The following is a 14,303-nucleotide window of genomic DNA, read 5'->3' as shown; positions in this document are numbered from 1 at the left end:
ATAGAAGCTGACTTAATATATATAGGGAAAGTCATAATGAATGGAGAAACCCAAGGAGAGGCAAAAAGAAAGCGAAATAGGAAGAAGCCAAACACCAATTCATTAAGTTTCTTAACATTTTTAAACATTAGAAATGCTCAAATAGTCAAATCTAAAAATTGATGAACAACGTAATAGCAGTTCAGAATAGAATCAATAACGAAATTTTTTTTGCAAATTTTCATTGTTATTCCATTGAAAATGTCTCCCATATCTATGTCTCTTCATTTTCTAGAACAATTACATATATATACGTATTCATATACCCACCCACTCTTTGTCTCATGAAATTGAGGACATGTATGCATGTTTATAGCTTTCCTTCTAGAGTGCATGACTTTTTTTTTTTTTTTCGATTCTATGATGGAGTATTCTTCTCTTGCTTTGGTTTGAGAGAAAGTTAAAGCAAGAGTCTATAAAGGTTTGATTACAAAGGTCAACAATTGTTGAAGTAGACTTCTCAAGTGGCTCTGTTACGGACTCAATGTCCCACATTTGTTCTGCAATAGGCTCAGCCCTAGAAAACGGAACGAGCTTGGTTCAACTCAACAGTAGTAGCGGGTCAGTACTAGTAGGGGACCGGTCCAAACCCAAGCCCATTCAAAGCCTAAACCGGTCTATAGGGATTAAGGAACAACCCAACTAGTCCACTTATACCAAGTGAGCATGATTAGGTTGGTATAGACTTCGTTATATATATAAAAGCACAACCCAGTGCGACCTGGCCCATTTCAGACATGGGCCTCAATCCAACTGAGCCAACCCAGCCCACTTCAAAAATCTATATATAGACAAGAATAAACTATTGAGGATAAACAAATAGAAGTCCAAAGTATATCTTAAGTTCGAATCCCATCAATGTCTTTTAAGTTGAATCTATCGTACCTGATTTTGTCAATATGATTGATAAACTACTCCTAACATTTTTAAGTAGTGCAATTGCTAATTCATCATCAACATCTTTAATTTTAAGTAATGCAAACAAAAACTAGAAACCAGATGGTGCTCTTTATGTACTTGAAAAAAAAATTTAATGTTTTTTTCAAATGTCCTTATATGATTGAACGCAGACAAAAACTTAGGACGAAAAATAACGAGGCGACAACTACATGTCAAGCACCGACAGACGGACATGCTTATTTTCGACAAGAATTTCCCAAATTTATATTGAGAAATGAGAAATCTATTAATATGTTACACAAAAATGGTAATGGGTTATGAATCTAAGACACGTGGACTATATAACTATTTAAGGAAATAATTGTGATTTAGGTCATAATTTTTTGTTGAATTCTGAAAATTCTCATAATTTTTAAACTAAAAATAAAATCATATTTTTTCATTTTTTTGGCAATTGTTGAAATGATTAAAAGTGAAACCGATGTAGAACAAAACCACTCAATAGAAAAACATATTTTGGCCAAAACACGTTTTATTGTCACATTATATTTGATTTTGTCATATTATTTTTTTATTTTTGCCATTTTTGGTTAACTGAAAAAACTAGGAAAATTATGATTTTATATTTTAGTTTTAAAAGTTATGGAAATTTTTTCAAAAATCAATCAAAATTCAAAACTGTCATTTAAATGATAATCTCTTAATCAAATAATGAAATGCAACTTTAACTGATAAAATAATTTGTCTGATTAATAGGTTAATAGTTCGGGTGACTATAGTAGAGGATAATATTATTGTTTCAATTTTATAAAAAACAATTGCGAACCAACCATTTTGTAATTCTTATATAATTATATCTGCTTAAATAATATACTTTTTTAATTTACACACGTGACCTTTTTTTCATTACAATCTATTCTATCTGTTTCTAGGAAGATGATCTCTTTCTTGGCCGCACGAAATTTTATACTGCTTTATTTTGTGTATTAAGTGGGGAGAATAAAGTAGAGATAAATGTGTTTTTATTTCTAGTAACGATCATTTTGACTGGGATAAACTAAAAAGAAATGTGAATCATCTTCGGTGAGACGGAGGGAGTACTAGTTATATTTTTTCGATCTATAAGTGTTGTTCTGTTTCCATGCTTTCTCCATGTTACCTGGGATAAGATTTTTGGTTGTCCTATATATATTTGTTGTTAAGTTGGAAAAGATGATGAAAAAAGGACACATGAAGAGTTTTCTTCTGAATTCGGATAATTTGTTTGAATATAGGAATGAATAATTGAGGTGTAAATGATTCATCAAAATGGTATTGTATTTAACCCATGTCCAACCCCACATCAATAGGCCACATTTCAAGCTCTAATTTAGCTCATCCAATATGAACAAAATCAATGGAGAATTGCACAAACAAACATATATATTACCGACAAATTTACCAAGAGTAATCTATATTCGTTGATGATCATCGGGCGAGATTTAAGAAATTGATTTTTAACGAGTTAAAGTGAAGAGATAAAGTATGACAAAGAAAAAAGTACTCCCTCCGTCCCACATTTATAGTCACATTTAGTTAGGGCACGAGTTTTAAGGAATTGGTGTAGTGTGTAATTAATGAAGTGAGATGATGAATTGTGTAATAAATGAAGTGAGATGGAAGAGTGAGATGGTGGAGTGTGTAATAAATGAAGTGAGATGAAAGAGTGTGTAATAAATTAAGTGAGATGAAAGAGTGTGTAATAAATTAAGTGAGTTAGTTGAAGGTGGGTCCCTTGTTGACTTTTTGGTTTTTTATTTTTGTGTTGATAATGACATTTGAGTGTAATTTTAGTGAATAATGAGGTAAAATTTTATGTCCAAATATGAAAAATTCTAAATGTGACTATAAATATGAGACGGACTTTTATGGCAAAATGTGACTATAAAACTGGGACGGAGGGAGTATAAGAGTAAAGAGAGAAGAAAGTAGGTGAAGAGTTAAAGTAAGAGAGAAGATTTTTTACTAAAAAATTGACTTACTTATGATAGGATATCACAAAAATGAATGTGACTCGCTTATAGTAAAACGGAGGAAGTACTATCATATATGTATACAGTTAATTCCAAATGCGGCCAATTAATTCAAATCTCAGTCTCATAATTTGGTCAAGATCTGATCATTAACAAATTGAAACATATGTAGCATAAACCTTTGTCAATAATTGAACATTGATGCTCCTACTAAATAATCTTTGTCAACAAAACACATTATTTTGTATGTGAATGTTAATATAGATTGTAATTGAACGACAACTCATAGGATAAGATTCATCAAATAATACATGCAACTTACCCATCAAATATACTATTGATTTTTGGATTTTTAAGTTGTGAGGTTTGAAGGAAACAAATGTCAAATTAAATAATATTATATTCTAATTAGTTTGGTGGTTATAAAAAGAAAATGATTTTATAAATACCAATCATTACAATATTTGGGCCCGAAATTGATTAAAGTATTCAAAATCCAATAGGTTTGGGCCGGACCAAGAAAGGTGATCCATTTTTTTATACCAAGAGAGTAGTATTTTTAAGACAGAGATAGTTTTATTAACCTAAGATATTTCCTCTAATAAAGCTGACAAAATATTTGTTGGAATAACACTTATTGATCAACTAAATCAGAGATTTTAACAAACCCCTTTCTTGATTCTGATTACTAAGCTTCTGTAAATTCATTCCTTTTAAATTGCAATCAAAGATACCAAATTTAAATATATCTGATTTTAGATTAAAATCATGTCTAGAATTTATAGTGAGGTCAATAATTCTGGCAGATTATTACTTTCTCCATCTCATAAGAATAGTCATTTTTCCTCATTTTGGCCTCACAAAAATAGCCACTTTCTATTTTTAGAAAGTATATTACTCCCTTCATCCGCGAATATGAATCTCAATTCACTTTTACGTTAAATGGTAATATGGTCTCACATTCCACTAACTCATTTCACTCACTTTTATCAAAAATTAATATATACAAGTGTGACTCATATTCCACTAATTTTTTTTCACCCACTTTTCTTAACTTTTTTTAAAACTCGTGTCACCAAGAAATAAGACTCCTAATCGCGGACGAATGAAGTATTTTCTCATAAGGCGCGTCTCATTTTTCCAGTAACAATGTTTCAATCACTTTTTCTTTCTACATTTCTCCTACTTGATCAATTCTATATTCCCTCCGTCCCATTTTACTTGCACTATTCCATTTCGACTCGTCCCAAACTACTTACATTATTCCTAGCTTAAGTTAAATTTAATGTACATGTTAGGTTTAGTTAAGTGCTTCTTTATTAAGTGATGTTTCATTACACTTAAAATTTTAATTTAATTAGACTAAAAAATTAATTCCAAATTTAGACCGAAATTGAAAAATGCAAAGTATTAAAACGTTTGCTGTCCTCAAAGCCTCTATTTTTTATGAGAGGAGGGAGAGTATAATTAGTTGTTTTGTCAATAGCAATAAAAATTAATTGAATACCAAATAAAGCCCAACCAAACATGTGGCTTCCAATACCATATCACCTTATCCCATAGGCTTGTGGCCACCACTTGATCAAAATCACCAACTTAGCTCAAAATCAACTTCTTTCCACACAAACTCCCCACCAATGGCTTCCTCAACAACGCTCTCCTCCTCCATCATCCCTTCTCAGGTAACTTAATCTCACTCACTCATCAATCCCTAATTCAAAAAATCAATTTGTGAGGCTAATTAATTAATCAATCGATCGATCAGCTCTGCTGCAGCAAGAATGGGATGAACCGTTGCACAAATTTGGCGGCGGTGAAGGTCGGAAAGGGGAAGGGGATGAAGGTTAGGTGCATGGCCAGCGTGCCGGCCGACCGGGTGCCGGATATGGGGAAGAGAGAGCTGATGAATCTGCTGCTTCTCGGCGCCATTGCTCTTCCTTCAACCGGGATGTTGTTGCCCTACACTTACTTCTTTGTTCCACCTGGGTTTGTTTTCTCTCTCCCTCTACTTTGATTTAAAATATCACAGATTTTACATTTCGTTTGTTATATGGAGTATTTATTACTGTAGGTCAATCACTATATCGTACTAAGTTCAAATCATATGGCTTTTCTTTTATCCTACTTGGCTAACTAAATCAACGTGGCTTTTGTCGTACTTCTCACGAACTTAAAAAGTTGTACTCCTTCCGTCCCATGTTATTTGCACTGTTGCTTTTCGGCTCGTCACAAACTCCTTACACTATTTATGGTTTAAGTTAGAATTAATACATTTAATCAATATCTTAGTTTATGTTAAGAATTATTGTACTAAGTGATGTCTCGTTACACTTAAAATTCTAATTTAATTACACTAAAAAATCAATCCCAAATTTAGTCTAAAATGAAAAGTGCGAGTAACATAGGACGGAGGGAGTATAAAATATCATACACGTTTCACGGTTGCCCATGTAGAATAAGTGTTTGCAGAAAATATCTTATTTGGATTGGTTTGGGAAATAAGAAACGGAAGGTAAAGTTTGTGGTTCGAGGAAAATACCATAATTTGACAAGAGTAAATGTCAATTTTGGTCCTAAACATATGACTAAAATACGAATTTGGTCAAGAACATTCACTTTCTGAAAAACGAGCCCACAATAAATGAAAATGTCACCGAAGTAATCCTTTTTTTTCACCGTTCAGTCAAAAAACTAACGGTAAACGCTAATGGTACAGAGGCGTGACCGTTAGTTTTTTTTACTGAACCATAAAAAAAGGACTCATTCGACAAGGATTTCATTTGTTATGGCATGTTTTTCAAGAAGTGAATGTTTTGGACCAAGTTCATATTTTGATTATATGTTTAGGACTAAAATTGACTTTTACTCATTTGACAATGACGTCAAATACATAGAATTGCATAATTGTATACAAATAAAAAATCATTTAAAAATCAATGATCAAATTTTAGTTAATACCAGTAGTATACTGTTTTTTTTTACTCAATGTTTGTGTTTGTGTGGTTACCGATGACAGTTCTGGAGGGGGTGGTGGTGGCACTCCGGCAAAGGATGCTTTGGGGAACGACATCGTTGCAGAGGAATGGATCAAAACGCACGGACCCGGTGACCGGACCCTCACGCAGGGATTGAAGGTAATGCAAATCAATGATTCAATATGAGCTATTTTAAGGATAGGATTCCTACTTTCATATGTTGAAAGGATAGGTTTGATTCTTTGGTGATTTTCAGGGTGATCCTACGTACCTCGTTGTGGAGAACGACAAAACACTTGCAACCTATGGTATCAACGCCGTCTGCACTCATCTTGGTTGTGTTGTGCCGTGGAACAAGGCTGAGAACAAGTTCATGTGCCCGTGCCACGGATCACAATACAACAACCAAGGGAAAGTTGTCAGAGGACCTGCTCCCTTGGTATGTTTTCGTGTTACATCTCGTATATATTGGGACAAAAATATCATCTTCTTGCTCTTGTACACTTTTAACCGTCTTAATGTGAGACTGGTCAAGACGTGAATCCAAACCATATTTCAATCCGTATTTTGAATTGTTTTGAAATATGGATTTGGATCTGTTTTCTTGACCAGACTCATCAGACAGTCTCACACAAGACTTTCCAAAGTTAGAAATACAGGGTGTTTGTAGGATTACATAGAGCTTATTACTATCATCTTGAATTTGAATTTGAATTTAAAGAAAATATATAAATTTAACAAAGCTCTTGTTTTCATATTTGTTAATTAAGTGGTGATGTGATTTGTAATATATTTTGGTTGTGCAGTCTTTGGCTTTGGCTCATGCAGATATTGATGATGGGAAGGTGATTTTTGTTCCATGGGTGGAGACTGATTTTAGAACTGGAGAGGAGCCATGGTGGTCTTAGATCTCTCTAGAGCATTCCCATTTGTGTATTCACAACTTCTCTATGAATGAATGTAAGGCCTCAAGATAAACTTGATGTTACCATGTAATTTTGACACATACCTATAAATTATAATTTGTGTAAATCATAGTGTTGGATTTTATGCAAGATATTGCATACCCCCATATTCTTGGTCTATATACATATATAGAAGATTTTATGGTATATTGGAGTATTTTATTTGAGCATCATTTGTAAGAATCTCATATATATATTTAAATTATAGAAAAAATGAATCATTCGAGTTTTTATTTTTAAGTAATTTGTAAAATTAATAACTCTATTAATAAATTTTGAGGTATTGTAACAAAAAGTAAGTATATAATTTAAAACAAATAATGTTAATATACATTAATCAAGGGTGATGTTTACAAATAATGCTCACGTCAGGTGGTGGGACAATCATATTGTAAAACACAAATAATTCGAGAAAGCCCATTTAAAGGACAATATTTGAAGCCCATATTAATTAGAAATTTGATGATTAACATTTGTTTCCACCAAGTGTTTAGGACTATGAATAATATATGTTGGGCTGAATTTAGGCCCATGGGTGTCTGGGTATGGACTTATATGGACTTAAAAACATGTGTGATGCGTGAATAATATAGGTCTGACTTGTGAATACTCGTATGTGCGTGGAAAATTTTATTAATTTTACTTTTCCAAGTAAAAAGATAACAATTTTAGTTTTTTACATTTACATGCAAGTAATTAAAAGAGTATCAACATTATTTCATTGCCATATCTATCTACATTTACAAATTCAGATGAACAATCAATCTCATAATTAATCATTTCACCCATAGTGTGTTCTTAGCATCTACAAAATTTGCAAATTAAATATAATCTTCATCTATAATCTCTTTCTTTATCAATTCATTATGACAATATTGATTTTGAGAACCATATTGCTAGATACCCTACATGTTGGAGTGAAAATTATTGGTGCATCTAATTAATAAAGGAGCATAAATCCTCTAGAAAAATAAAATTAAAATCATGGACCATTTATTCTAAAAAATCTCTAAGCCGCGATTCGAACGTAATATGAATTTATTATAATTTCCCATACGCGTTCTACAATATCGGAATTTAATTGTCTGTAAATACACGAAGTATATACAAATAAAACCTATTTTAGTTTACAAGCTTATTTAATTATGAAATCAAATATTATTTCACATTAGGGTTTAGAATTTTTTTTTTATAATTTATGCTCTATAATATAGATTTATTTTCCTAATTTTTCTATTTTCCACTTTACAATTGTCTCACTCCTCTATTTATTAAAATTTCTCAATTTCTACTAATTTTGTCAATAAATTCTGTCGCTTGCAATCACTTTTATTTCCTCTTTGTAGTTTCTTCTTTACCTCTTCAAAAGTGAGTATTTTTTATGATCAGAATTCATAAGTTGTTTCATTCTACATGTCTCTTCATTATTGAAATTTGATTGTTATAATATAGCACGGAAATATACATTTCATCATAAAATTCTTTATCGAATAAAATATTTAGGTATAGTTCGTGAATTTACAGGCAATTAACTCTTAATTAATCGACTAACATATGTAGCACAGGAAAGGATGGACTCAAAATCAAACTTTTCCGAAGGGGAGGAAGATCGCAGGATCAACGGCGAAGAGGTTGACGACAAGTCTAGTGGTGACGACATTGTCGACCTCAACTCGACCGAAAATCGCCAAAACAAGAGGAAGCGCTACCATCGCCACACCATGCATCAGATTCATGCAATGGAAGCGTAATTTTTTAGTTTTCATTTTTTTATTGAAATTTTGTTATTATTTTAAAATTTTGGTGGTAATATTTAAATCGAATTAATATTTTTTGTAGTTTTTTCAAAGAATGTCCTCATCCTGACGCCAAGCAAAGAAATGAACTTAGTTTGGCATTAAGGTTGGAGCCGTTGCAGATTAAATTTTGGTTCCAAAATAAGCGTACTCAAATGAAGGTAAATTTATTACTATTATTTTTCTAATTAATTTTACTATTAATTATAAATAATAATTTATATATGTTCAATCAAAAAATTACTATAATAAAAGTTATATTAAAAATAATAATTTTCGCAAGCCCGAAGAAGGGTGTGGCTCTAAATATTTTTAAATATATGCAGTCGAAACATGAGCGGGAGCAAAACCGGCATCTTAGGGCCGAAAATGAGAGGCTTAGGGCTGAAAACATGAGATACAAAGAAGCGCTTAGCAACGCGAGCTGCCCTGCTTGTGGTCGCATGGCCTCTATTAGCGATGTGTCTCTCGATGAGCGTCAGCTCAGGATGGAGAATGCTCGACTAAGAGAGGAGGTAAATTGATCAATTAGTTTTCCGAATGATTTTTTTTTTCGTAATCCAAAAATCTCAAACCACCAAGTAGTTTTCCGAATGATAAAATAATTAGTGACAAAACCTAAATAGTCTCATACATGTATAATTGAAAATATTTTGTCATTTTCTTATAAATTTAGTGTTTCACTTCATCGATACGTGTCATGCAGATTGACCGCATTTCAGCGGTGGCGGCGGGTTATGTTGGGAAGCCGTTTGCTCACATCCAGGCTCGTACTCCGGCATCGGTAGATGAATCAACCAATATTGAAAAGAATTAAAATAATTTGAGTTTTATATATACATTATGTATAATTTTGAGAGCTATCTCAAGAAAATGTGTAATGTTGAGAGAATGTTGTCAACCTTTTATCTTAAGTATGGTATTTTGTTTCAATAAAAATGATTATGCGTAGAAAAAAGAACGCAATTTCTATTAGTGGCCATATTTTTCATCTTATGTATTGGACTTTATTGGTTACTACTATTATAGAGGATATGCAACGTTATGACTATCGATATAAAGTCGGCAATTCTTTCAACATCAATTAATATTAATATAGAGGAGAAAAAGCTAATACTCCCTTCGTTCGCATATACGAGTCTCGTTTTCCAATTTTGGTCCATTTGCGAATAGAATTTCCAGTTCATTATTACTATAAATAGTAAAAAGACCTCAAATTCCACTAACTCATTCCACTCATATTTTATTTAAAACTAATATATACAAGTGAGACTCATAATTTCACTAATTACTTTCACCCATTTTTCTTAATCATTTTTAAAATTCATGTCATGATTAAATAAGACTGCAATTTACAGACGGAGGGAGTAAGTCACAATATCAAATGATATCAGAAATCCACATTTCTTTGTATTTTAAATGTAAGTTTTTAATTACAAAACAAAAACTAATATAAAGACAAAACTCAACTTTTTAATATTGTATAAAGAACACGAGTTTTTCATTTCTCAAAAAACGAAAAGGCCTTTGAAATAGCAATTCGGCTCAACCTAAAAAAACAAAATTAAAAAGAAAAAAAGCACTTAGTTAAACTGAGAATTCACACCTGTTAATATTCACCTAAATTGAAATTGAACATGAAAAAATATATTAAAAAAACATAAAAAATAGTAGTATACATATAGAAATTACAAAAGAATTCCCCAACTAAATCAATAACAACACTAGATTAAAAAAAAACAAATTTTACATGAAATCTTCAAAATTCAAACTCTCAAATCTCAACAAATCACTGCAGAATCTCTCTCTCTCATCTTCTCCTCCTCCATTGATAATCGAAGGAGATCTATTGAGAGAAAATGAATCCAAATTAACATTTTCGAAACTCGAGTTTTGTGACAAATTTGCCCCCATCAAATTGTCTTGAACCATTTGTTGACATTGAAACGAATCATTGTTGATTGGATTTGGTGGAATTTGTTGATCAACAATGTTTTCAAAGTGATTAGGTTGGACCGCCGCTTGTGGTTGATTTTGTAGGAGCTGAGCGCCGCCGCCGCCGCCGTGGCTCGATGCGAGGCTCATGGCGAGCCTCAGCGCCTCCGGGTTTAGGAGCGTCTGGAGGCGGAGGAGGCTCGCCAGGTTGAGCTGCGGCGAGGTGAGGAGCGACGAGAGGTCGAGCATGTCGAGACGAGGCGCGTGGGTCACTGGGTCGATCCCCGTCCGGAGCAGACGCTTCCGGACGTGGGTGTTCCAGTAGTTTTTTATCTCGTTGTCTGTTCTCCCGGGCAGACGCTCGGCAATCGCCGACCATCTAGATAAATCATAAGAGAAAATAATTTTAGTGGTCTAAAATGTAAAATTAAGCTAATTATTTAAAACTCGTACCATCCACAAATAATAATTTTTTTTCGTGAAAGAGATGAGTGTAGAATGAGTCTCAATATAAGTATTTATTAAAAATAGAAAGTGCATAATTTTAGTGAAGTAACGACCGATGTTTATTACCAGTAAAAGTAAGATGTTACTTTTCGGCACGAATATTAAGAAAACTGCATTTCATATGTAAAATAATAGGGCTCGATAGATATAAGCAACTTTATGTGTAGAACCTTTTTTGTTTATACAACATGACAATTATAATAGGAAGGAGAGAGAGTATCAATTTTTTAAATAATTGAAAAATGATGATTAGAAATGAATCTTACTTGTTGCCAAGAACACTATGAAGTTGGATTATAGTTTCTTCTTCTTCAAATGAAAATCTTCCTCTTTTGATATCTGGCCTCAAGTAATTAATCCAACGCAGCCTACAACTCTTCCCACATCTTTCAAGACCTATAACATATGCATATATATTGTTTATTTAATCCAATCACATACTAATATGTATGTATTGATACTAATACTATGATCTAAATATATGATACCAGCATTTTTGGGAAGATTTCTCCAATTTCCGGCACCGTGGGCGTGGATGTATCGACTGAGCTTCTCGTCTTCTTCGGGCGTCCACGGCCCCTTCTTGAGGCCATTTTTGTCGCAGCAAGGTGATCTTCCCATTCTTGATGAGTGAGAAGAAATATGATTAGTTTTGCACAGATTTTGGGAGAAGAATATGATGTTTTGTAAGAAAAAGTGTGATATTGTTAAGAAAGTGATCACAAACATCTTCTATTTATAGAAAGTAAATGGAACAGTGTGGTAAATGGATTGAAGTCAATGTGATTGGCGCCGTCCATTATCTATCTCTCTCTTGTGTGTTGTTATATCTCAAGGTGATGAGGGTAAAATTCTTGCAAATTATGGTACAACTTTTTCTCTCTCTTGTGTGTTGTACGGCAGTGACGCATATAGGTGGGGTCGAGTGGGGTCGACTGATCCTATGGTTGGCCATAGGTGCTATTGAAAAACTCAATTGTTTGATCTGCAGACTCATGATACACTTTTACACTAAGTCTGAACTATGAAATACTTCCTCCACTCGTGAAATAATGACTCATTTTGCTATTTTTGGTTGTCTACGATTTAAAATTTCATTTACCTTTTTTCCATTTTAACTAAATGGACGCTACCATTCCACTTAAGTTATTACACTCACATTTTATTACAGAAACCAATATATAAAACAGGGGTCAATATTCCACTAGCTCATTTTCTATTTTTCTTTACTAAGTCTAATAATTTCTTAAAACTCATGCCGATTCAAAATGAGACTATAAATGGCGGACGAAGGAAGTAATATTGAAGGCGACTTATTGAACAACTCTTGGTTGTATGCAATGATGCATAATTTTATGAATCTGTCACTCTAAGATGATGGTCACATTCTTGAAAAGTATTTTGGGAAGTGAGTATATATTAGGGTATAAAGTCTATTTTAGTTTGACAAACAAGTGCCTATGAATAGGTAATTAATTAATTTGGTTTTTACATAGTCTGAACACTTGAGAAAATTGGCCGGATGTCGTTTCTATTACTCCATCTAATTTTGTTTTTATGTTGACATTGTTTCTATCTGGTCAATTAATGCTAGTAATTAATTGATGAAGTCCACATTACTTTGTTCTTTTTCATATATGAAGGACTATTTGTCCCTTTTTTTCAATTTCACATGATGAATATATGAATCTAATGATTGATAATGGTAGCAAAAACAAATCAATAAACTATTTTCTCTCCACGAAAGTACAAAAAAAGTGCTCCTAAAAATTTGATTATAATTCCATCTTACAAAAGTATAGTATGATTGAATATCTTGATGAATGATGATCCAAAGATGAAAAGATTATGTAAATATAGGTAGGGACAAATGGCAGCAAAAAAAGTGTATTTGACCTATGACATGAAAATTAGGGTGATTGGTGGGTATGGTTGTTACACCCCCTACCCAATTATAAGCAATTATGTCTTATTTTTCTGCAATTGCTTTTAAGCATAAAACACTCCTCTTTAACTTTTCTAGCATTAGATTTACAAGAGCAAGGCACAATTTTGAAAATCTTGAACTCCTTTTTCAAGTAACCAAATATAAATTGAAAGCATAGTCAGTGTAACGGTCATCGTTAATAATGGATGACATACGAAAAATAAAAGTGAACCTGATCAACACGAAGGGTTGGGGTGGTCCGGGCTAAACTGTCGCACTTTCGAGTCATCTATACATTATCATTTCTTTAGTTGTTTCTCCTATGATCTTATTTAATTTCTCTCATTAAATTGGAAGTACTCAAAAGAAATTAATGTTAAATGCATGAGATTAATTACAAATATATTATTAACTATTTGGTGTAAAAGATATATAGTCATAAAATCTTTAGCGTGGCTCTCACAGACAAATGCAGAAGAAAATGAAAATATTGTATACTAAAATTTGATTTAATTAGGTAGATCATTGAATGAGTGACGTCGTCGTGTTTACAAAGAAAATAAATTATATTATCCATGATTAATAATTATTTTTTGTTTTTGTGATTTTCTATTTTGAGTTTGATGCTAACACGTGTTTACCTGCTACAAAATCCATGTTTCCAAATTGGGGCAGTCTGTGTGGCCACGTACATCTTCTAATCATGTTTCATGTCAACAGCCATCCTAATTTTTTATTTTCACTATTTCCAAAATAATTTTAATTACTGTGTAGCCACACATATACACCCACGTAAGTGTGTTTATACATATTTTTGTACTATTATTCTTGTATTAAATGTGTGTGGTTTGACTGTATCAAACTTTCATGAATATATTTTTATACAATATTTTATTTAAATCTTTCTATTAAAAAAATTACTTTTCAATTTGTTAAGTTTAGATTTTTGAATTCAGATTTTCAAATATTTCAAATTGGTTAAATTTATGCTCTTTAAAATTTCAGATTTTCGGATTTGTTCAAATTAAACAAAAAACACCGAGTCTAGAGGCCAATTATATAAATTCTGGAAAGAATCGACGAGAGTACCTCAGTTACTACTTCTTGTATTATTTGAAATTCGAAATCAGATGAACATTTATGATAATTTGAAGGAAATTCGAAATCAGATTGTTTCTCCATGATTTACATGTTTATGATTAGTAATATTAGTATAAGATGCATATATCTCGAGAAACGTCTATTTC

General features: G+C 32.3%; 2 protein-coding genes across 2 annotated transcripts; one reads left to right on the top strand and one right to left on the bottom strand.

The window, feature by feature from the left end:
* Positions 1–4,477: 4,477 nt before the first annotated feature.
* On the top strand, positions 4,478–7,038 carry LOC125195947 (cytochrome b6-f complex iron-sulfur subunit 1, chloroplastic-like). The gene is made up of 5 exons (XM_048094249.1): positions 4,478–4,633; positions 4,717–4,937; positions 5,968–6,085; positions 6,183–6,365; positions 6,733–7,038. Exons 1-5 carry the CDS (start codon positions 4,589–4,591, stop codon positions 6,832–6,834), a joined length of 669 nt encoding a protein of 222 aa, XP_047950206.1. The 5' UTR covers positions 4,478–4,588; the 3' UTR covers positions 6,835–7,038.
* Positions 7,039–10,341: 3,303 nt separating this feature from the next.
* On the bottom strand, positions 10,342–11,796 carry LOC125195946 (transcription factor MYB102-like). Its single transcript, XM_048094248.1, has 3 exons — positions 11,618–11,796; positions 11,396–11,525; positions 10,342–11,001 (listed from the first exon to the last, which is right to left on the bottom strand). The coding sequence occupies exons 1-3, from the start codon at positions 11,748–11,750 to the stop codon at positions 10,434–10,436; spliced, it is 831 nt and encodes a 276-aa protein (XP_047950205.1). The 5' UTR covers positions 11,751–11,796; the 3' UTR covers positions 10,342–10,433.
* Between the last annotated feature and the right edge of the window lie 2,507 nt (positions 11,797–14,303).

This window comes from Salvia hispanica, chromosome 6 (assembly GCF_023119035.1).
Source record: "Salvia hispanica cultivar TCC Black 2014 chromosome 6, UniMelb_Shisp_WGS_1.0, whole genome shotgun sequence".
Lineage (NCBI taxonomy): Eukaryota > Viridiplantae > Streptophyta > Magnoliopsida > Lamiales > Lamiaceae > Salvia > Salvia hispanica.
The sequence above is the reverse complement of the archived record's forward strand: the minus strand, read 5'-3'. Positions and strand labels throughout refer to the sequence as shown.

Bases quoted from the DNA above. Each gene is read 5' to 3' on its own strand.
- LOC125195947 (XM_048094249.1), top strand. From the start codon at position 4,589: ATGGCTTCCTCAACAACGCTCTCCTCCTCCATCATCCCTTCTCAG. The intron at 4,938-5,967 runs GTTTGTTTTCTC...TACCGATGACAG, and splicing joins TACTTCTTTGTTCCACCTGG to TTCTGGAGGGGGTGGTGGTG. The intron at 6,086-6,182 runs GTAATGCAAATC...GGTGATTTTCAG, and splicing joins CCCTCACGCAGGGATTGAAG to GGTGATCCTACGTACCTCGT.
- LOC125195946 (XM_048094248.1), bottom strand. From the start codon at position 11,750: ATGGGAAGATCACCTTGCTGCGACAAAAATGGCCTCAAGAAGGGGCCG. The intron at 11,526-11,617 runs GTATCATATATT...CATATGTTATAG, and splicing joins AAATCTTCCCAAAAATGCTG to GTCTTGAAAGATGTGGGAAG. The intron at 11,002-11,395 runs GTAAGATTCATT...TGATTTATCTAG, and splicing joins CATAGTGTTCTTGGCAACAA to ATGGTCGGCGATTGCCGAGC.